The sequence below is a fragment of the Trichosporon asahii genome (assembly GCF_000293215.1).
Source record: "Trichosporon asahii var. asahii CBS 2479 unplaced genomic scaffold scaffold00075, whole genome shotgun sequence".
Lineage (NCBI taxonomy): Eukaryota > Fungi > Basidiomycota > Tremellomycetes > Trichosporonales > Trichosporonaceae > Trichosporon > Trichosporon asahii.
In genome coordinates, this window is record NW_014040850.1 from 1,680,044 (window position 1) to 1,702,597 (window position 22,554).

The following is a 22,554-nucleotide window of genomic DNA, read 5'->3' on the forward strand; positions in this document are numbered from 1 at the left end:
GCTCGTTTCAGTTGCCGCCGCCAAGCAGGCAGAGAGGGAAGGAACGAGGAACCCAACTTTCTAATATGGGTCACGTGATGCGAAAACGACCTCCGCGCCGATCGCGTCTGAGCTCCTGGCTCCTGTCGACATGGCGAGCAGAGCTGGTCGAGCCGTTCGCAACGTCAGAAAGCACGAAAACAACAACAAAATGGCTCCCGCGCCCGCGACCCACACTTACTCGACTGCGGGGACTGTGAGCTCGCCGCTTGACCTCGACAAGGTCCGCGGCGAGCACGAGGCCGTCAACGTTAACGGAGGAGGACGCAAGATCAGCCCCAAGCCCAAGGTGACGCTGACGTCGCTGACGGTGAACAACGTGAGTGCATAACAGAAGAGAGCGGCAGACTCGGTGTCCTCCTTATCCTTCCTTGCATGCCTTGCCGCCGGGTCGGTCTACTTGGTCGCCGCCGAATCCGTCCCAGCTTACTCCACCCAATGACTGGCCTGAGGGACCGATGTAACAGCGGAATTGATATCCGAGCTGACATACGGTGAACGTCAAGCTGACCCCAGTCCGGCACGCTGCGCAAGCTCAACTCGATCGTGCTCCCGATCGTCTACTCGGACAAGTTCTACAAGGACGTGCTCGACCCGCAGCTCGACGACATCAACAAGCTCGTCTACTACCAGGACATCCCTGTTGGCGCGTGCTGCTGCCGCATCGAGGAGAAGAAGAAGGAGCCCCCGGTGCTGGCTATTCTGACTCTTGCGTGAGTACTCGGAGTGTGGGATTGTTTGCGAGTCTTTGCTTTTTGCTCTTGTGCAGCAGGAGGTAGAAGCTCCACCCTTTCGTGGACAGCTATGGGCACGACCACGGTAGCTAACAGCCCAGTGTTCTCGCCCCGTACCGCTCCCAAGGCCTTGGCAGTGCGCTCGTCACCTCTGCGCTCCGCGCCGCGCTGCACCCCACGACCCCGCCGCCGCCGACGCCCCCCTCGACTGGCGTCGCCACGCGTGCTGCTCTGACCCCCGCCAAGCCCCGGCAGCCGATCAACCGCGCCCTCGTTCACGTCCAGGTCGGCAACGACTCGGCCCGCAAGTTCTACGAGCGTCTCGGATTCAAGGAGTCTGGCGTGTAAGTTACCTCGATGGCCCCAGCAGGACAATAACTGATGTCAGCGATGAGACGTATTACTCCAAGATGGAGCCGCGGGCGGCGTGGATCCTCACGCTCGACGACATTGCTGCCTCGCTCGGCGAGACTGCCCAGAATGGCAAGTAGACCTAGTGTAGTATAGACGGACAGATCCATCTGCATATATCATTTTAACGCTGCGACTTCGGGGACAATGTTATGACGTTTCATACGCTTTTCTACTGCTGCTGCTTCTGCTTCTATGGCGATATGGGCGCCTCTCCCGCCTGTGCGGGACCGGTTACAAGTTACGGATGATGTGGCGTGGAGGCGTGGTTCTACTGTTCTGTATGTCATATGTCTACTGCTGACGTTTTCGCTGGAAAAAGAGCGTCCCGCCGGCTGCGGGAGCTGAGACTGCCCCGGGGCGTAGTCTACCCTCCCCACAGGCTTTAGAGCGCTAAGCCGTCAGGGGAGGGACTGCGCTTGGAGGATCCGTCAATGGAAGGGAAAGGGTGTACCAGGTGGTTGATGGGCATACCTCTGATCGGAGAGGCCGCAAAGGAGCGGTCATGGCGCTGCGAGTCGGTGGCAGACGCAGGGACAACAATCGAGCTCGCAGGCCGGAGCCCGACATGTGATAGTCCGAGCGCCGACGCGCCGGGAGATGCCGGAAGCATAGTCAGAGGCCAGCCGAGTGGACTGCGGTTGCCGTTCTACGGCCTCCACTTCTTGCTCTTGGATATCGTCGACTTGACGTACGCCGTGCGGAGTGGGCCCTCCAGCGCCAGGTACGAGTCTACGGAGCGAGGGTGGTCCTCAAACTTTTGCACCATGTCGAGCATCTCCTCCGGCGTCAGCGTCTTCTCGCGCTGGAGGATGCGGAGTGCCTCGGTGTGGCGCTCGGCCAATACGAGCTCGGCCGTGCTGCTACTCGCGGGGGTTGCGGCGATCGGGGTCGACGATGTTTCGATGGTCGAATCGGTGCCGCTCGTGACCGAGTTCATCATCGACGTTGCGGGCGGATCCAGACTCATACTCTCCATCGACAGATTCGTCCGTAGGGGCCGCTGCTGTGGAGTCACCATTGTCGTTGGCGACATGAGCCTGCTATTGGGACCTCCGCCCGGCGGAGCAATGTTCATTTGCGTAAGGTTCGCGGCGGATCTTAAGCGGGCATGGCCGTGACCCGAATGACCCGTCCCCGTATGCGTTTGAGGACTTGAAACACGTCGTGTTCCGTTTTCAACACTAATCGGGTTATGGTTAAGTGCAGCCTCCGACGGCTGCGACATTTCCGTCATGTGTTGCGGCTGGTACACCGGAGAGCGCAAGGGCTGCTCTGAAACTGAAGGCGTATACTGAGGTGATCGTTGGTCGTACGTCGTTTGTGGCGGATACGTTCCATACTGTGGTGGGGGGGCGTGACGATTCGTGACGGGAGAAGGATGCGGCTGAGCCGATGCAGAATGGGAGGAATGGGATTGAGAGGGAGTATGCGGTGGTTGCTGGAAGGCTTGAGGTTGCGGAGGCTGAGGAGGGGGTTGAGGGGTAGGTTGCGGCTGGGCAAGCTGGGGCGGGGAGATGTGATGCTGTTGCTGTTGCTGTTGCTGTTGTTGCGGTTGCTGTTGTTGTTGTTGCTGGACCTGTTGCTGCTGTTGGGCCTGCTGCTGTTGCTGTGGAGTGGGATGATGCTGGGTATGGAGCTGCTGCTGTTGCTGTTGATGGCTCTGCTGCGGGTCCTGGGGGCCATGAGAGGTAGCGTGTTGCGGCATCATCTGGGGCTGAGGTCTGTCCAGGGGCATGTGCTGGTACAGCGGTGCGGGCATGTCCGACGGCCGTCTTCGTTTCGGCGAAGGGTGCTGGGACGTCCCTTGCATCATGCTCGCATCGTAAGCGGGCATGCGCTTCTGCTGTTGCTGTGTCATGGAGAAGGTTTGACGGGTCTGGATGTCAGACAGTTTCCAATACACAAGTCCTCAGTAGTGCCACTCACAGCATTTGGCGGTAACGTAAAGGCAGTCTCCACATGTTCAACGCTGTCGTCCTCAGGCCAGAGTAACGATGATTCGCCCTGTAGCGTGAGTCCAGGTTGCAGGCCGGCTGCTGCCCCCGAAGCCATCGCGCGTGCATGATCGTGAGACGGGTCCTGCATAAGTGTGACCATGCCGTTTTGCCCCGATGGAGTGAGGTTTAACGAGACGACCCCAGAGCTGTCGGAGGTGAACGAGGTTGACGACACGCGCGGCTTGGTTGGGCGCCTAGACGTCTTACCACCCGACTTGCCGTCCGGACACAGAGCCGCGAGCTGGTCGTAGCACGGCAAATGAATCTTTCGCGCCTTCTTTGCCTCGGCGTGCATCTGCAGTGGGGTCAGCATGACCGCTTAAACGGCAGCACCTCAGTGGTGGGCGGCTAAAAGACCCCTGGCGTGCGCATATTGATCGGGACTGGACTCACTTTACCAGCCGCATCCCAGGCCTGCTCGGACGCTTTCAGCCGATGCTCGTTGCGGTCCCAAGTGAAGCCCGCAAACTCCTCGAGGTCTCTCACAGCCTTGTAATCGCGCTGTAGACGCTGCCATCGTGACTTGCATGCTTCTGGCGTCTTGGCACCGCCCATGTTGACTGCACTCTCGAGGATGGCCGAAGCTTCCTCCCATACTTCAGGGCGGAAACCGTTATCGATGGTTCGATCATTGTTGTAGCGCAGCAGAACGTTGAGCAGCTCACTCGTGTCGCTGTCCGTCCAGTGAGCTGACTTTTTCCGGTCTTTGACGCCGCCAGCCGAGGACGGTGACGTGACCGAGCCAGCCGTCGCGGCTGCGACCACGTTGGCGGCTCGACTGGCCATGTGCGACGAACGCGGCGAACGTACGGCGTTGAGTATCGTGTTCGGCGGACGACGGTACGAATAGACGAGTCGAGAGTCGAGAAACTTAGGCGGCCATGGTCTGTACGGGCCCGATGGCCGGCCCCAGAGTCACGACGAAGGAAGGGGACCGAGTCTTGCGAACGCAGCGATGTGTGTCGAGCCGTTTGGTGAACCGAGTGCTTGGGTGGGTGTGGGACAATTGACAGGGGAGGAAGGGAAGGGGTGGGTGAAATGCGAGTGCGTGACGTCGACTTTCGTGGGCCAGGTTAGCTGGTGCGAATCAAGACCGGTCGCGTCGGTTTTGGAGGAAGGTGGTGAGGTAAGGTGAAGGGTAGAGAGAGAAGGAGATGGGCACAGGGGAGCCTGTGCTCATGTTCGGTGGGAAGGGCCTTGCGGTCGGGTGTCCGCGACGGTAGACGGTTGTTGCGAGGAAGGAAGGATGGAAGAAATGGGGTGGCCTGAGCAAGGCTGCCTGGATGCCAGGCCGGGGCAAGGCAATCGTCACAGGTGGAGGGAGGGTATGGAGGGTACGGGGCAGTGGAAGCATTAGCGACGTACAGGATAAGATGCAGGGCCGAGGGCGAGAAATTAGATCGCCTGAGCTGTTATTGGCGATAACGACTGTGCGATCAGAGCGGGCAGCGACATGCAATGCACAACGCGGAATGCAAACGTCAACTGCTTGACTGCTTGCGTGTCTGCCGTGTGCGTTGAGCAAGCGCTGAAGCCAGTCGGACGGTTGAGCGTACACCAGCCAGCGATCACCTAGTGATCGTCTGTGCAGCCGTCTCGCGTGCCTGGGACCCGAAACGACGAAACCGCGGGCGAGGCGCTTTTGGGGAAGAGGGGAGAGCAAGAAAGTGAGGCGTGCACGAAACGGCGACGGGGAACCGAGTGGACAGTCGTCGACAACCGCAATGAAGTGAAGGAGAGACGAAGAACCAGGAAGAAAGGAGTGATGAAAGAGGAAGCAAAGAAATGAACGCACGGCGCAGCGCTAACAGGACCGGTCGGTCACTTGGTCGGTCGGGTGGGTCGTCTACCTGCCGGGTCAGCGGCTGTATCGCTGGATGCAGTAGTTGTCGCACGCTAGCCTATCGCGGGGCTTTGCGGGGTAGCCGCCCTTGGCCTGCGGAGCATTCAACTCTGGACCACCATGCATGAGCAACACCGTCACACTAAGCGTCACGTTTGAACGTCGCTGGCGGAAAGAGCGGCACGGCGGCACGGCGGCAGGCCAGACTCAATGCGAGCATTCAGCATCTGCTCAGGACCACCTCCGTCAGGAGACAGGGATCGGGGGCCCTCGTCGACCCAGGACACCAGGAGAATGCTAGGAGCTACCGTAGGAGAACGTAGGAGACGCCAGGAGTCCCAAGGAGATCAAGGAGCCAGCGCCGAGCTTAACCGTTGGTCGTGCTCGGCAGCGGTCAGCGTCCTTCACTGCCGTCATGCATTGCAACGCTCGCCCAGTCTTCCTCCTTGGCATCTCCGCTAGCGGTTTCGGATGCAACCAGGAACACTTTCAGGCCATGCTGCGCGACCCCAGAAATCCTTGCATCCGTTCAGTTGATGTGGCAGCAGTGCGGCGGACCCTCGCCGATGCCTCGAGAACATGATGCACATTGCGTCTTCCTTTACGAGATATAGATTCCCGCCGGGCGTGGGACGTGGGAGGTTGCAGGATGTACTGAATCGCCTCCGAGCGACACCTGGCACGATGAATGGAGAGCCGCAATATCGACGGCGATAGCGTAGGTACGGCTGCAATTCCATGCAATTATTTCGATCACACCACGCCCCTCGTGCCGGCGTCCCACTACTTTGGCTGATTCGAAGGCGTCTCCGCGCCGGTCATAGCACCGTGCCGCACCAAACCGAGCGCCGTGCAAAGTCCACCCAGCTGGCGTTCGCTCTTGGACGAGGCTGCTGCGTGTGAGTTGCAAATGGTCTTATATTAATAGGTGTACGGAACCCGGACTGCCATGGTCTGGCAATCAGGGCAGCATGCAAGAGCAGTCTACTAGCGACAGAGGGAGTAGTAGAGAGGCAGGGGAAGGAGGCTGCAGCTGTGTTGCAGAGCAGTCACTTCAACGACTGTCCCTTATGCGGGCATTGATGATTGGATAGCAGAGATGGAGCTCGTACCTTGGGTCCAGGTCGTGCCCGTGTGCCAGGCGTGCCAGACCGTGCCGTGCCAGGTGCCAAGTCGTGCCCGGCCGTGCCGTGGAGAGGGGTCGTAACTCGCTGACGCAACGGGGGTTATCGAATCACCAACGACCATACTTCGAGCAACACTATTAAAACGCTAGAGTAAAAGCGAAACGGTGCGTACGACTGGAACCATTAAGCTCAGTCAGCGGCCTTGAAGTCTCATATATTACCTTCGTGCGGAGGACGCTGCGGGGTGCATTGAAGGCCGAATATTGTAAGAGAAGGACTCTCCGCCTGACATGCGATGTGCGTGTGTGGCAGACGAAGCTCGGTATTGCCTGATGATTCGACAGAGCCCACTTGCAAATGGGTCGAAAGGATACTCCGAGGGAACCGAAACGAAGGGGAGCACGTACGCGGCACGGGGCATGCTGTCTGTTCCTTGCGACTCTGCAGCAGCCGCAACGGCCAAAGTGGCCTGAGACGGATGGGCCCAACCCAAAATAAATGGGAGCGGTCGAGCTGAAACGATCCCTCATCCCCAATGACACTCACCCCAGCAAGGTCCCAACCATGACATGCTTGTGTTTCCACAGCGTTCCTTGTGCTACCCCATCGTATGGCTTCTCGTCGCCATGAAGATCAGCGTCCTCGGAACAAGTGCCAGGATGACCAGGAAGTATCCCAGCTGGAAGCAGGATACGTTCAGGAACAAACGGCGCCGAGCAAGAAGCGGGGAGTACGTACTCTCCTGCACCGAAACGGCCCACAGCTTCGCCATCGCTTCCTGCGCGTTGCAGCGGTCCAGCGGAGAACACAAAGCAACCGAGGTAGAGCAGATCCAGGATACCTCAGTAGGTGTGAGCATTCAGTGTCTCGCCCGCTTTGTAGGGGACAGATCGCGGAAGGGGCCATCGATGCCCACAACGGCGGAAGGGTGAATGTCGGCGAAACCATGGACTATCTTCGGAACTTAGCGCGCGGAGGTCTCTACTTTCCCCGCCCAATACGCGCTATCAGTTATTTGGTCCCGCCAGATCCAGATGGGGGCCACGCGACGCGTCGCTCGGCATCTTCGGCACGCTCGGCGACCATCCCGGAATGTCAGCCGCACCGAAAATAAATGTCAGGCGGGCACCTCGTGCTCTGCTCACTCCTGTAGCTCCTGTACTCCATTCCGCTTTTCGCCTGCGACCGATGGGAAGATTTGGACCATGTGCGTTCGTGGGAAGAGTAGTGTTTTGACACAACCAGTCGCAGCTCTGCCTCCTCGACCATCGCAGTCACTGTGTAGTTCTCAGTCTCTCCACATGGCTTCGGAGAGCGGTCCGAGAGGTGACTCACCACGTCTATTTTGCGACAACATCCCATGTGCGCACTTGTCATTGATAACGCAACACGGTCACAACCGCAGTTCAGCGTTGGCGCAAGCTCCACACACACTCAGAGGTGGGGCAGACCGTCTGTCTTCGGGAAAGCCGATGCAGGTAATGATTGTCAATGCTCGCTGTCTACATCAGTAATGACGTTACACGGCCTCACCGCACTCATTCACTGCCTCATGGCCGAATATGAGGCATGCTGCCCGGGTTCAGACGCGTGAGCTGGAATAGGACGCGACGGCAAGGAATGAAGGTCAGGCTGTCGATCGCCAGCGCCAGCATGGTACGGTAGTGGGCCATAGATGCAGTACTCAGCAGCGAGGTCATGGTTAGTGGTGAAGTGCAGCCCTGATCTTGACATCGAAACACCGAAGTGGGGAGACGCCGAGAAGCACGTCGCCCCATTGTCAGTAGGTCAGCAACGGCAGAAGGGCGACCCAAGGCCAGGTGGGGAGGTATAAGAAGAGGAGAACATCGACCACGCATTGAAACCGCCACGTCTCGGCATCTCCAAAGCGGGTGGAGCGATGCGCAGCACGGACACTTTCTTAGTCTGTCACCAGCTCGTGAACTTCATGACTCATGCCCCCGTAGCGCGAAGTAACGTTTGCCAACAAACAGTTCTTCCGACAGCTCTCTTCACATATGACCAACTCACATCCCACGGTTCACAGAATTCCGCCGATGTGCACTTTCACGACCTGCAGGAGCTCGATCCACCGCCCATGACGACAGCCCGGAAAGGACGTCGGATACGACATGTCATGTGTCGACCATGGTCTTAGCCACAATTTTCGTGGCCTCCGTCGTCGGGAGCTCTCGCATGCTTGTGTCTTCAGTTGAATGACTAAGAAAAGTGTTGCACCCTGCGCAGCAGGTCGCGGTGACTGACCTCTTGGTACCTTTGGTGGCTGAGAGGGCCCCCAATAATTACAGACCTGACGCCACGGCGTCGGTAAGCTTTCTCGGTTCAAGCACCCCCGATTAGATTATGCAAGCGGCCCATTACTGTCTGTTGATTCCCCGCAGCACACGGCGTGCATCCAAGTTGCCCGTACGCGGCCGAACTCGCCGCCCACGCTGCCCACGACAAGCCATGAGGCGCCACTGACGTTGAGGTGTGCGACTCGGGTCGCCGAGTGAGCCTCGCGCGCCCCGTGATGAGGCTGTTTCGGCTGCGGACAAGGAAGAAAGTGGTCGTTTCAGCCTCTGAGTCTCTGTGTCTCACACTCTATTCTACACCTCTGCACGCATTGGTTGCGCTGTGCCGTGCACGGAACCTACGGAAGCGCGAGTAGGGCGCGAGCAACAAGCAGCAATGAAAGAATGGACGCCCAGCCGTACCCATGCCTGCCACGGCCTGCCAGCTGCAAGGGGGGTCTAGGGTCAGGTACCGGCCGCACCGTCGTGGTCCTGTTGGAATCTAGGACGCCGCCGCCGCCACACCTTTTCGAGGTCTGCTGACCCAACCCATGCATCATAGTCACAAGCATGCATGGTGCAGTGCCCAGAAGTGCTGAGACAGGGTATCCCCGATGCCGCGCGCGCCGCGCGCCGCGCCGCGGCGAAAGGGGGTATGATGTCAACTCGACGCCGCACTGCTGCACGTGCAGCTTACGGCGCTACACTACGCTTGCGCTACGGGCAACTCCGGCGCAGTGCGATCAGCAAACTTCACAGGCCGTGATGTGCGCCGCAGTACTGTGACATCAGCGGCACAGTCGTGCACGCATGCCACCCCCTTTTCTATCTCTGCACTCCTCTACTTGCGAACGTTCCAACTGATGTCAAGTAAAAGCTCGTCGTTATGTGCACACCGAGCACCGCGGGAAAGACGAGACACAGAGATCTGTTTGCGGCAGTGGGTGCATCTGATGCAGTCAGAGCTAGTGCAACGCCGAACGCCGGCCCCACTGACCGAGCGTCTCGGCTTCCTCCGTGCGCTAGCCAGTGATCGGAGCGCAAGTCGGTGATTAAAATAGTGATCCGAAGTTTCTCCGTATACAGCGATGACTACGACGGCGTGATGGTGTACCATCGCATGCACCATATTGGCAACTCGGCGCGGCAGACCGCGGGTGCCGCTGTCCACGTTGGCAAGGAGATATCATGATACGAAGGTGCAGGATGCCGCGGCTATCTCTGTGCCCAATGGCCGAAGAGTGCGTTGCGTTGTGCTGGCGGCGCGCTGGCCCAGGATTATTGCCCAGCGTGCCCAGGTGCTCAGGAGATCGAGATCGGGTGGAGCTGATAAAGGGGCAGGCTCGCATAGTCGGCCTTGCGTCTTGCACCCAACGTTCCCAACTGATGCGCTCCAACATTCCTCGGACCTTTCATGCAGCCCCTCTTTCTAGTATGCAAGTTTCCGCGTGCTCCCGCTTTTTGCACAGATGACTGCGGCTGGCATGATATGGTGCATTGGCACAGTTGGATGAGGAGAAAGTTTTGGCCGCAGCAGCAGAAGCACCACGGCTTCCAATGGCCAAATGGACGCAGGGACGGTGCGCCTTGCCGCACGCCGCCAGCTCTGCCTAAACTGACCCGAGCGACCTGAGGCAACCTTGGCACTCCAAGCTTACCACTTGGCAATCGGCGCGGCTTGGGCGGCGGGCCGTATCGATGCCGCCGGATATGCACCGCCAGCACCACAAGCTTTGCTTGCTGTCCGAGTCCGCTCTACGCGCCTTCCTCGTCACTCCAATCACGCCGCCGTCAGCTGTCAGTTGTCGTGGAGCACCGCCGAGATATGTATGTAACTGCTGCATAGTTTCTCTGGCTGTGTACAATGCGAATGAATGCTTCTGACGTTGTTTCCCTAATGCCATGCTGTCGTGGTGTTGGTACAGTGTTGAATGCAGGTTGTTGGAGCAAGCCGAGCGCAGCTCGAGGCTCGGATCTATTCGCGGCCACTGAGGCGCGGGGCGTCCAGCGCAGCTATGGGTGGTACAGGAGACTGCGGTGCGCGCTCGTGTGGTTGGGCGGCGAGTCGGGTATCTCTAATCCTAATGTGCTCGCGGGCAGGGCGAGAGCGACGATGCGGTCGGCCTCTGGAGAGATGGGTGGGCGGGGCGTATCGCGCCTGTCGAGGCGTGGCCGGCGCGGGGGAAGGGCAGCAGGCATGGCGGGGAAGCTGGTGTCGGCGCCGGAGCGCAGGGAATCTTGGGGCTGAGGGACTGCTCAGGCGGCGGGGCCGAGAACGAGCCACAGAGAGCATGTAAGTCGGACGTCGACGAGGAAGCGCTAGACACACTTCCGCTGCTGCAGGCAGAGCGGTACCCGTTCGGCGTACTTGAGGAGGAGATGCGCTTCATAAGCGAGGGAGGTGTGCGGGCGGGCAGAATGGGGATCTGGAAATGCAGCGCATGCGGGGCAGAGATGGCCGGGGAGCGACCGCGTATCGGCGAGCGCAGGGCAGGAGAGGGGGACACCAGCTTCGACATGTTTGTGAAGAAGTCGCTCAGGCGGAGGCGAGAGGGCGGCGCGGGCCTCAGAGGGGGGGATTCGCGGCAGACCACGGCGACGATTTGCGACGGGGTCGGGGGGTGGGTGAGTGGTTGACTGTCGTCGAGCGCGGGCAGAGAGGTGGCGGTGGGGCTGACGGTATTCCTGACGAGGGGCTTCCTTGTCTCGAGTGCTCGTTGTGTGTTGTGCGATGGTTGTTGACCGAAGAGATGGTCTTTTGGCAAGCAGCAATGAGAAGAGTAAGAAGCTGAGAGCAGTGCGGTGATGAGTGGTGCAGGAGGAAGAGCGATAAAGTGCTGCGGCCGTTGTTGCATATGTATGTCATGACCATCTGGGCGAAAGAAGGGGGTTGCAATGATGCAGGGAATGGATTCTGGTGCTAGGGTGCTGCAGGTGCTGCAGGATGTCCTGCTGTCGTAATGTGCTGCATGCGGCGCAGGGCGCGCAGAGTCCCAGGGTCGGCCCTGGTGGACCTGATGCTGGCTTGTCGTACCTGGACACAGGGGGGAGCCAGACCAAAACGGGCCATGGGCTGGCTCCCTGTGCTCTTGCTCGCGCCGTCGCATGAGGCCGAGAAATGAGGTACCGCCAGGCCCGTCCAGCTCGCTCCAGCCCCCCACTACTCATCCAGCCCGTCCAGCCATGCCAGCCAAGAACGGCACCATTATCGCGTCCTAAGGTTGCGGCTCGAGGAATGTTGGACAAAGCGGCCGTCTGGACATCCGCCAGTCTGCAAAGGTACACTTGGTGAGTCTGGACCAGCGTCTACGGTCAAGCCGCACTCCGCACCAAGCGCGCACCGGCGTCCACTTCTGCAGCCCACCCAGTTTGAACCAGTCTCTACGCAGCGATAAGCGACCGGCCGCAACGGCCGTCGTGTTTCCAGCGGGCGCCGCCCAGATCCCAGATCACCAGTTCAGCAGGTCGCCGATAGCTACGGCCTCGACGGCGCCGAACTTTCGTTGTCGTTGATGACTGTTCACAGTCTGATGGTCGTCATGCAACTATTGCAGCAGCTCGATGACTTCAGTGATTAGAGGTCTGACCATGCCCGGAGAGTAGCACAACTGCGCAAACTCGCTTCCGGCCTTCCCTACGGAAACCCCTACGGAAATCCCTACGGCTATGAACATTTTGCGGCATGTCAACAACACTAGCGCGCTTCAGCACATCAGCGATCAGTGATCGCGTCACAACTCCGAGCAGCTGTGTAAGCCGGGATAAGGACTTCGAAACGAGCGGTGCCCACCGCCATACGGCTGTTGTTGAGATTTGGGGTTGAGTGATGCCCTAACATACCCAGACATTGTGCAGCTGATCGCGCAACTCGCCAAACGACAGCCGCTCGATGGCATCACCTGCCTCGGCAGTCATCATCAATGCTTCGGAGAACGACACTGACATCGGCTTCGCCGCTGCTCCCCGAACGCTCGTTGTAACCCGACGACAGTCCCGGGATTAACATTCGATATGGTGGCCGAGGGTGTAATCATCTTTTGATCGCAGCGTCTGCGTCTGCCAGTGTGTTGCCAACTGGCTACCAGAATACAAATCGACCAGATGGACAACTCGAATCGTGTGGCTGCCCATAATGGAACGAGAGCATGTCCGGCCCACCTACCTCCGCGCGGGCGGAGTGGGACGACGAAGAATGTAGGATTACAAACCGTCATAGACGCCGATTACATACGGACTTCGGACGAGAAAACGGGTATCAGGAGGGAATGATACGACGTAAACGACAACCGGAGCCGCTACCACCAGCGGGTGAGTCTGCTTTTAGCACTGTAAACAAAAGTCTGTCCCGCCATGACGTTCAACGGCCAGCGGTACATCCCCTCCGGTGGCCGGGCACGCCGAGCTCCAACTGGCAGGCTGACAACAGCCTCGCGCCCAGCTGGCCGGATAGCACAGGCACACCAGCATTCTCGCGATCCTCGCCAGATAGTTTCAAGTGGGGGTGTATAGTTTCCATTCCGCGATCCGCGACGACAGCGCCCAAAAAAAAGTCGAAAAAAAGAAGTGAAAACTTTGCTCCGCGATTCCGCGACCCTCAACGCGCGACCCACAACCCGCTGGCCGCTAACCTGCGCGCGCTCGCCGTTCGTGCCGCACACATGGACATCATGGGCTGCCGGACGGCGCCCGCTCGGCGCGCTCGGCTTCAAGCGAGAGGCACAGGTTGCCGTTGTATAACTGGGTTGTGCAGAGGAATGGAAAAATGGTCGATCGCTGGCCGTATCCGCTGGTGCGCACCCTGCCACACCAGAAGGACCAGAAGGGTGTGTCGCGCGTCATACCCGCCAGACAGCTGGACTCATGCCCGGGCATGCGGCATGCAAGCGGCATGTTTCCAGGGACGAAGGGCAACGAATGGCACGAAACGGGCCCAACATTCCTCGCTCCACTGTTTCCATATTTCCATCGCATAATGGATGCCCTCACCTGGCTATTCTTGCACTTCTCCTGCATATCCGGACCCACTGGGATCTGGACAGCTGCCTTCCTACGTTCGTTCCAACGGGGACCAAACTCTGCTTATCCCACGGCAATGCCGCGCTGCATGCGTGCTGTTTTGGCCGTTCTGAGGGCGCCGGTCAACGATCACCAGTTCTCCAGGATCGGCGCCGGCTACGCAGCTGCGGTGGGGACGTCAATAACCCCACTGATCAGCAGATCGTCGTGCCCCAGCCGGCTTGGGCAACTGTTGCCTTCCCCCACCCATTGCCGTCTTCCCTCAACCCTTCTACGAGGGCGCCCTGCAAGGCTAGGGCACCGGATCTGCAATTGTCTGCAACAGCCCGCAGCTTGGATGCGGACCCGGCAGGAGCACGAAAATTGCGATGTTGACAGAAAGAAAAATGGCATTGACTGTGAATAACTAATGTACATGTGCTCCACGTGCCGCTCTCTCTACTCCGCGCGCCTGCGTCTAGTGTGCAAGCTACTCCTCCTCGCTGGCTTCCTCCTCCTCGCCGCGAGCCAGAATCGTCGCCTTGATGCTGCTGCTCAGCTTGGGCTGCAGCTCCTGTGCGGCCGTGAAGCAGGTCATGGCATTGTCGTTTCGTCCAACGCGGAGGTAGCACTTGCCAAGCAGGAAATGGACGTTGGCCTCGTCCGGCGTGTCTCGGATGAGTGGTTCGAGTGCGGAAATGGCCTCCTGAAAGGCGGTTAGCTGGATATCCTCCCAAAAAAGCTCCACTGCACATCGTGAACAAGCCACTTTGGAACGCCACCACTGTCGATCTCCGATCGGAAAACTGCTCGCCCTTACACAGGCGGCCGAGACTTCTCGTCTCCCCCACCTCTCTACATCAAGGCAGCGACGATCTCGGATGCTGACGCAATGAAAGGTTGCCCGCTTACCGTAGCGCACCCATAACCTGCCCCTTTCCCAACGCCGCTTACCACGATGCGCTGATGCGGTACTCACCATAATCCTGCCTAACGCCACGAGCACGCGCGCCATGCGATACACGCTCATCGCGGTCGAACCCACAGCGCACGCCTGGTCGTAAACGGCGAGCGCGCCGGGCAGATTTCCAACCTTCTCAAGGACGTCACCGATGCAGCAAAGCAGGGCCGAGTTGCTCGGGTTGATCTCCGCCGCGCGCCGGAAATGGTGTTCCGCGTGTCGCAGCTTGCCCATGTTCAGGTACACGACGCCCAGGCCGTACCATGCGTTGTAGTGCCGGCTGTCGGCACGGATGGCGTTCCGGTAGAATGCGATGGCACGGTCATACTCCTCCATCGCGACGGCCTCGTAGCCGCACAACGTCCAGGCGTAGGGACACCCGGGAGACAGCTGCGCTGCCCGCCGGAAGCAGCGCATGGCCTCATCGTGATCCCGCTGCAGGGAGAAGCAGTTGCCCGTTGCAATCCACGGCTGAGGCGCGTCCCTGTCGATCGAGACCAGATGCTGCGACAGGTGCGACAGGGCGGCCGTGTCACCCAAATGCCACAGGACAGTCGAGTAAAGCTCCATGCCGGTGAGTCGGTAAGGATCGGCCGAGATGAGCTTCTGGAAGGCACGGCGAGCCTGCTGTCAGCTGGTGGGAAACCGCACAGCTACTCACCTTCACGTTGTCCGACATCTCGTAGAAGCAGTTCGCCGCCATCTCATACGCCCAAACGCTCGTCTGAAGCTCCAGCGGCAGCTCGTCCAGTTCTGACAGAGCTTCTTTGCAGTTGTATAATCTCAGCGACCGGTAAGCCCTCGCGCATCGGCGCACGATGTCACGCAGCCAGTCGTCGACGGCAGCTTGAACCTGTGCGTCTGCAGCTGATGTTGCGGGCTCGGCGGTTCCTGACGCCGAGGACGCCACAGACTGCGATCGAGTCGATCGGTCCTTCCGCGTCACGCGAGGTTGGGGTTTCGTCGGTCCATTGGCATTTAAACGCGAGCTCCTTCGCACTGGCGCCTCCAGCATCTTGTCTCCGTTTGTGTCCAGCGACTTCAAGTCGCGGCCGTTTGATCGCGACTCCCCGGCCAGCGGCCCTCCGGTTGGCGTGTCCGCGGCTGCAAATCTCCGGGGCCCGTGCGCAGCCCGTGGCCGCTTCTGGGCTGGAGGACGGGACATCAGGTCCGGAGCTGCGTTGATAGGGGTCGTGGCTCGCAGTGACGACGGAAGAATGCTGGACATCAGATTTGGCAATGCTCTGCGTCCGCTTGGCCCCTGGTCGTTGAAACCGGGGAAGGATGTGTCCGCAACGGTTGAAGGCGTTCTGTTGTCAGTTCCATTGCAGCCGATAGTGATGAAACTTACTCCCAGTTACTTGGATTACCCAGCATTCCAAACTTTGGAGGGTGATTCGAAACGCCGGGCGTGAAGAGGGAGGATGTGGTCGGTGCAGCCGTCGCTAAAGGGCTCATCTGTCTTCGGCTGATGAAAATCGGTACCTCTGATGCAGATGAGCGTGGCATAGGACCAGGTGATAAGGTAGCGTTTCGGGATGGTCGGGCTGATGAGCGTGCTGATGGCGGATCGGGGAACACGGTCTCTGGTGACGGCGGAGCTCCTGATGACCAGGTTAGCACTACAGGACAATGGAAATAGCACTCACCGATATCACAGAGGCCAGTGAAAGCCTCCCACAGCCACGGGTCTTCGCTGAGTGCTTTGGTGTAGAACTCAACCGCTTGCATCGGCGACTTGCCCTTGTGCGAAAGAGACGCAAGCATGAGATTTGCAGTTGCTGCTGTCTCTGCTGGGGTAACGACCGGGAGCGCTGCTGTCAGCTGAGTCAAACTGACGCGGGACTCACTCATCGGTGTACTCCGCCTGACGGCTCGTTCCAGGACTGCCTGTCCCTCCGTAAACCGTGACAAGCGGTTGCAACATTTGGCGACGATCACTGCGCAGCCATAGCAGCCTGGTTTGTCTGTTGACTCGTAGTCCATGTCGTCTGGGTCTCCATCTCCATTTGCCGAGTCACGGACCGCTTGCAAGGCGGGATATGGCTGATCGGACTGGAGAAGACACAATGCGAGGACATGCAGGCTGTCATGCTCAGCTTCTGTCGGGGGGAACAGCGCATAGTAGAGTCGAGCGTAAAAGAGACCGGTCGCCGGTGGTGAGGTGAGGGACAACGTCCGAAGCCGCTGAGCGAGATGCGGCCCAGAGGGCTTGGGCGCCATATTGTTTATACACCTGTTGCAACAGTGGAGGTCAGGTTGATCAGGGACGCAGAGTAATCGTAAACCGCCGTTGGACAGCGGGTTCAGCAAAATAAGTCGAGGCGAGTGTAGGGAGTCGAGTGGGAGCCTCTGCAGGGCGGCGATGTCGATGTCGAGCAGAGGCTGTTGTTGGGTGCTGATCGCTTGAGCGCCGCTCGCCAGCGAAAGTCAACAACAATCGGGCTGGTTGGGTGGGTGGCCGGACGTATTTCTGACGTGGGATTTACAGGGAACTGATAAGGTTCGACACGCTGCCCACGCACACCCGGGGATTGCCACGTTATCGCACTGCGTGTGCGCTTGCGCAGTGGGATCTTGGCTCGCGATCCAGCGGTGACACGAGAATATCACCTCCAGCGCGCTCTTGACCGAGTTTTCGTTTCAAACCACCCCCATCCACATTACTCGCCACCATGGAGCCCCCTCCCTCTGTCAACGTGAGTGACCATCTTCCGCATCCATGCTCACCACCTTGCAGCAGCAGCAACAGCAGCAACCGGCTCAGGCCTACCCTAATGTGAACCCCTACCCCGCCGGACCCGTCGACGGTTCGGCCCCCGGTCCTAGCGGTTCGCCTATGCCCGCCGCCGGTCCTGGTGCTGGCTTCCCCATGCGTTCGGGATTAGCTGGCATGCAGCCCCACAGCATGTCTTCGCCGCCCAACATGGTCCCCGGCTCCGGTGCTGGTCTCCGCGGCGGCCTGCCTGAGGAGAAGAACGTCTTTGAGATGGTTCGTGACAACACGAATGTTTACGCCCGGAAATTCCAAGGCCTTCTCGACAGGTCCACTCCTCACATGATGGAGCGCTGGGCTTTTACCGGATTCCTCTTTTTCTGCTTCTCGCTCGTCGTTGTGCTCCGCCAGGGATGGTACATTGTCATGTGTGAGTCGCAATGTTGTTGTTTACGCCGCAATTCAATTGAACTAACATGCGCAGACGCCCTCGCCATCTACATCCTCAACCTCTTCCTCGCTTTCCTGCAGCCTCGGTTCGACCCGAGTCTCGCCGACGACCTCGCCCAGGAGGACGTCGAGGAGGGTGCCCCCGGACTGCCGGGTAGCGAGCCCAAGTCCCCCGGCGGCATCCGTGGTCTCCTGTCCGGATTCTCTAACGGAGGTGACGACGAGGAGTTCCGCCCCTTCATCCGCCGCCTTCCGGAGTTCAAGTTCTGGTACTCGGCGACCAAGGCCACTACTATTGCTCTCCTCTGCACCATCACCCGTGCTACGGACGTTCCCGTTTACTGGCCCATCCTTCTCGTGTACTTCTGCACGCTCTTCGCCCTTACCATGCGCCGCCAGATTCAGTAAGCCACTTTGTTTTGATGGCGTCTACATAGAGCTGACCCTTTAGGCACATGATCAAGTACCGTTACATCCCTTGGGACCTCGGTCGCAAGCAGCGCTACGGTGGCAGGAAGTAAAAGAGCCTGCTCTTACGATGCGGGTGATCAGCGAATTGCTACGCTGAGCAGAGTAGAACGAGATGAGCCCGATATCGGGCAGCGGATCTGTGTGATCGAGATCGAGGTGATGCGCTTGATACCAAAATAGAGAAACCAGAGACGACGATACAGCTAGACTACAACGGATGCATAACCCGTAACTTTATCTACAGCGTGCGACGGTCCGTCATAACACGGACGATGCAGCCAACTCCAGCGACCTCGGTAAGCTGCGTGTTAGCAACGGCGATGGAGTTCCGATGTACAACGTATTACTCACCTTCTCGTGCCAGGTCAGCAGCACAGATCCAGAGACGTCCGCTCCTTGGCCGAGGGCCGACATTCCCTTGTAGAGGTAGGCCATTAGACGCGACTGCTGCTCCTGGTCGAGGCCCTTGATCACGGTGGGAATGTCGGAAGCGCGGGTGGAGTTGAGGATCATCAGGACGGCATCAGTAGTGAGTTTCTGCAGATGTTAGTTTGAACCGATCAAGCGGGCAACTCGTTCGAGATGTAAGCGGACCGAATGTTGTTAAGAAGGTTACCCGAACTGGCTGGGTCCATCCTTTCTGGCTTCGCGACTCCAATTGCGGACCCGCGGGCGCCCAAATCGAACCTGCTTTGTCGGGGAATCACCACCGGTACTAACCTTGGCCTGGTCAACACCCTCTCCGTAAGGAGGGTCGGTCAGGATCGTCTGAAGAGCACCGGCGATGTCGCCCCTGGGAGGTTAGCTGTGCACATGCACTGCCGAGCCGTTACGGTCCAGCTTGTCCGGTATGACGACTGCTGCAGTCCAAACCCATAGCCAGCTGGATCAGAAGCCATACTCCAACGATCCAGAGGCCATCTCCAATCAAGTCATCCCCTGCAAGGGTAGTGAACCATCGCTGTATCGTGCTACCCACCTTGACACCTGTCCTCGGCTCTCCTGACTCCTCGCCTGAGCGTCGGCAAGCGCTCCGTCCGGTCCGCGGGGGTCGGGGTCGTAGAGATCCGACGGGAGGAGAATATCTCCCTCGAGCGCGTCGATGTCGATCTTGCGGAACGCGTACTCGTTCGACATGGCTGGTGTAGATGGTCGTTGGAACAGTGACCTGGCACATGCAGCTGTGCTATGACGCCGTCCCTCGTCCCTCGACACCTGGGCGTCAGTATGTGGGAGGGTGAATTAAGCTTCCGTCGTCACCGCCGATCGATTGTTGTTGCCTCCTGATCGTTAATTTCAGTGTCCTCTTGATCTCACGTCACTTGTGCATTCCATTCGGCAGAAATGGGAAAGAAGGGCAGCTCGAACCCAGCGGACGCATACCGTAAGCTAGTAAGGCGGCGACTATCAGCTAACAGACAGGCAAAGCACTCCGCGCGAAGGAGCTCAAGAGGGTGAGCTAGCCCAGCCGTATGTGAGCTGACAACAGAACAAGGATGCGAGGAAGAAGGTTCGCGAGGATCAGGCCGTCAAACGTGATACTAGAGGTGAGCTGGAAAGAAACCGCTATGGTTCAAGCTGACGACAGATCTTGAGGGACAGATCAACTACCTGAAGTCGGTGACCAACCTCGATGACGATGGCAAGGACCGGCTGAGGAAGCTGGAAGACGAGTTGAAGCAGGTCAACAAGCTGAAGGAGAAATACGTCGCTGCGCACCCAGATGCTCGGGACCGGGTCTTTCACACTGGCAAGTACGCGCCGCGAGAACACAACGACAACGAGGGTCCGAAGCCCGATCCGATGGCACACCTTTACAACCCTGACGGCACGCTGCGCGATCCGAAGAAGAGCTACTACTACGATCCAGTGTACAACCCCTACGGAGTACCTCCTCCGGGAATGCCGTATCGGGAACGTACGCCGACCGGGATGACGGATCCGGAAGACAGCAGTGACGACTCCGACGAGGATAGCGATGACGATATCGTCATGCCCGAGGGGCCCCCGCCGGAAGAGGAGCCGGATTCGGACGACTCAGACTGGATCCCGCTGCCGGACGGACCGCCGCCGCCGTCTGCTCTGCCAGCTCTGCCTCCTATCCACATGGGAAGAGGAGGGATGCGTGGCCGGGGTCAGCCTCGAGGCGGGCCGCCGCGGGGAGGTCCTCCTCGTGGTGGACCTGGCCGGCCGCTTCCCGCTGCCCCGCCGTCATTGCCGGCAAAGCCTGGGACGGCGCCTGTTGTTACTGCTCCGGCAGCTCCGCGAGTTGAGCCCAAGGCAGCTGTGGCTGCGGCGCCGGTCGCAGCGACGATCAGCGCGGAGCCACAGCTGCGTGATCTGCGCAAGGAGACGACGCAGTTCGTCCCTCGTGCCGCAAGGAAGTAGGCAGGCGGTGTGAACGCCGCGCCAAACGCTGGAACAGTTGACGCAGACGGAGATAGTGTCAAGGTGCGGCAGGATCAGGGTCCCGGTCTGCTCGGTAAGCTGAAGGGCGTCGGTGTCGTAAGGGATCAGGCAGAGGAGGACTACGACAAGTTCCTCGAGGGATTGGACCAGTAGGTAGTAGTATATTGTAAGCATGTACTCCTTGTATTCTTCATTGCTTGTCGCTCGGTTTTGGGAGAACTCGCTGCACACACATCTGGCTAAAGTAAGACGTTCTTCCAACGACGAGATCTCCTGTTCGCTTGAGGTGACCGTCCGCGAATAGGACCTTTGCAACAGCGAGGGGATGGAGGTTGAAACCCGTTCAGGCTGATTAGAAGTCGCCGCTCGGTGGGCTAGCTGGTTGCGGGTAAATCCAGCGGTCCTTATCATCACGTGGAGCACCACACGGACTTGCCCGCGCCCTCACTCGACTCCTCGTCTTCCTCGCCTTCCTTCCTCCAGCTCTCAGGCCTTACCGCACGCATGCCCCCCTCGCCCCTCGCCATGGCGACGGCGTCCCTTATAAGCCGAAGATAGCACCTGTTGCCGTGCGATCCCACCGTCCTCCATTCCAAACAGTTCCGATGCGCTTCCTCACACTCTGCACACTGCTCAGCTCCCTCGTGCTCGCCCACTCGGGACAGGAGACTTTTGACCAGGAACCTTGGCGTACGTGCGCGGAACTCTGTCATCGCTGACCGCACCAGAATCAAAGTATGGCGGAACTCCAGACTTGACGTTCTCCGGTATCGCGGGCTTCATGCGGCTTCCGTTCGCGCGATGCCTAGAGGAACCTGGCAAGGCATTCGACCTCGCTATCTTGGGTATGCCCTTCGACGTGAGTGTTTGAAGCTTCGCTATGGCCCTGCAGTGTTGACCTTCCCCGCAGACAACTGTCTCATACCGACCTGGTGCACGCTTTGGTCCGCATGCTATCCGGAGCGGATCGCGGCGAGCTGGACCCGCTCGCTCCTTCCTGGTGCCGTGGGGAACGAGTGTCACCCAAGAATCGAACCTCGAGATTGTGAGCTGCGAGGCGTCGGAATCGAGCTCACTTCAGATTGACTGCAACGATGTTCCCATCTCGCCCTATGATCCCGCGCTGGCCATCGATGAGATGCAAACAGCCTACGCCACCCTCATCAACCGCCCCGTCGTGAACGCCGACGGCTACACGGCGCAGCTGGCCAAGGATGGACGAGAGCATCCCCGCATCCTCACTCTAGGCGGAGACCACACGGTCGTGCTCCCAATTCTTGGAGCGCTTTACGATGTCTACGGACCCATCACCGTCCTCCATTTCGACGCTCACCTCGACACCTGGAACGGTCATGAGCTGGGCGGTGCTCATAGCGAGCAGCACAAGGTTGTGAGTAAAGCTGGTAAGGGTACCGTTGCTAACACTTAGACTCACGGCACGTTTTTCTGGAAGGCTCACGACCTTGGATATATCTCCAACACCACTTCAGCTCACGCTGGCATCCGCACCAGACTCACCGTGAGCTCGCTTATCGAGTGACCTATAGCTGACCGACAGTCTATGAATGATCTGCTTCACGATGAGGCAGTGGGCTTCCAGGTCTTCACCACCGACGACATCGATGACATGGGCGCGGATGGCATTGCTGCCGCCTTGAAGAAGCGCCTCGGCAAGGGCCCTGTCTATCTCAGCTTCGACATCGACACCATTGATCCCAGCATGGCCCCTGCTAGTGAGCTGCCTTGTAGGACAGTCTAGCTGACCTTACAGCTGGCACGCCTGAAAGTGGCGGTTGGACGACTCGTGAAGTCAAGCGTATCATTCGTGCCCTGGGTGACCTTAACATCGTGGGAGCGGATATCGTGGAGGTTGCTCCGGCTTACGACACGAACGCGGAACTCACGGCGATGGCGGCCTCGGATCTTGCGCAGGAGTTCATGGCTCTCATGATCGCAAGGAAGCCCAATCCCGCCGTCAAGGGTGGCAAGCTCAACCCCGGTCTCAAGGCTAAGGCGAAGGTAGCGGGTCAAGAGCAAGACGCCGCTGCGCGTGACGAACTTTGATTGCGCATCTAGGGAGCGAACGAGTGCACGCGACTCTCCA

The 22,554-nt window shown here is 59.2% G+C and overlaps 6 protein-coding genes across 6 annotated transcripts; 3 read left to right on the forward strand and 3 right to left on the reverse strand.

Moving 5' to 3' along the window:
- Positions 1-190: 190 nt before the first annotated feature.
- On the forward strand, positions 191-1,264 carry A1Q1_06151 (acetyltransferase; the record flags this gene model as incomplete). Its single annotated transcript, XM_014321360.1, has 4 exons — positions 191-358; positions 556-752; positions 875-1,117; positions 1,162-1,264. The coding sequence occupies 4 exons, from the start codon at positions 191-193 to the stop codon at positions 1,262-1,264; spliced, it is 711 nt and encodes a 236-aa protein (XP_014176835.1).
- Positions 1,265-1,833: 569 nt separating this feature from the next.
- Positions 1,834-3,970, reverse strand: A1Q1_06152 (uncharacterized protein; the record flags this gene model as incomplete). Its single annotated transcript, XM_014321361.1, has 3 exons — positions 1,834-3,063; positions 3,114-3,479; positions 3,578-3,970. The coding sequence occupies 3 exons, from the start codon at positions 3,968-3,970 to the stop codon at positions 1,834-1,836; spliced, it is 1,989 nt and encodes a 662-aa protein (XP_014176836.1).
- A 9,963-nt stretch (positions 3,971-13,933) lies between these two features.
- A1Q1_06153 (ubiquitin-protein ligase) lies at positions 13,934-16,627 on the reverse strand (the record flags this gene model as incomplete). The annotated part of the gene is made up of 5 exons (XM_014321362.1): positions 13,934-14,149; positions 14,423-15,010; positions 15,066-15,714; positions 15,756-16,008; positions 16,054-16,627. 5 exons carry the CDS (start codon positions 16,625-16,627, stop codon positions 13,934-13,936), a joined length of 2,280 nt encoding a protein of 759 aa, XP_014176837.1.
- Positions 16,628-17,079: 452 nt separating this feature from the next.
- Positions 17,080-18,091, forward strand: A1Q1_06154 (ER to golgi family transport-related protein; the record flags this gene model as incomplete). The annotated part of the gene is made up of 4 exons (XM_014321363.1): positions 17,080-17,103; positions 17,145-17,550; positions 17,605-17,974; positions 18,022-18,091. The coding sequence occupies 4 exons, from the start codon at positions 17,080-17,082 to the stop codon at positions 18,089-18,091; spliced, it is 870 nt and encodes a 289-aa protein (XP_014176838.1).
- A 188-nt stretch (positions 18,092-18,279) lies between these two features.
- On the reverse strand, positions 18,280-19,178 carry A1Q1_06155 (arp2/3 complex 16 kDa subunit (p16-arc); the record flags this gene model as incomplete). The annotated part of the gene is made up of 4 exons (XM_014321364.1): positions 18,280-18,342; positions 18,393-18,578; positions 18,762-18,834; positions 19,021-19,178. The coding sequence occupies 4 exons, from the start codon at positions 19,176-19,178 to the stop codon at positions 18,280-18,282; spliced, it is 480 nt and encodes a 159-aa protein (XP_014176839.1).
- A 207-nt stretch (positions 19,179-19,385) lies between these two features.
- Positions 19,386-22,514, forward strand: A1Q1_06156 (uncharacterized protein; the record flags this gene model as incomplete). The annotated part of the gene is made up of 10 exons (XM_014321365.1): positions 19,386-19,425; positions 19,470-19,495; positions 19,537-19,588; positions 19,630-20,425; positions 20,486-20,599; positions 21,088-21,140; positions 21,203-21,309; positions 21,361-21,853; positions 21,998-22,183; positions 22,222-22,514. The coding sequence occupies 10 exons, from the start codon at positions 19,386-19,388 to the stop codon at positions 22,512-22,514; spliced, it is 2,160 nt and encodes a 719-aa protein (XP_014176840.1).
- Positions 22,515-22,554: the final 40 nt, after the last annotated feature.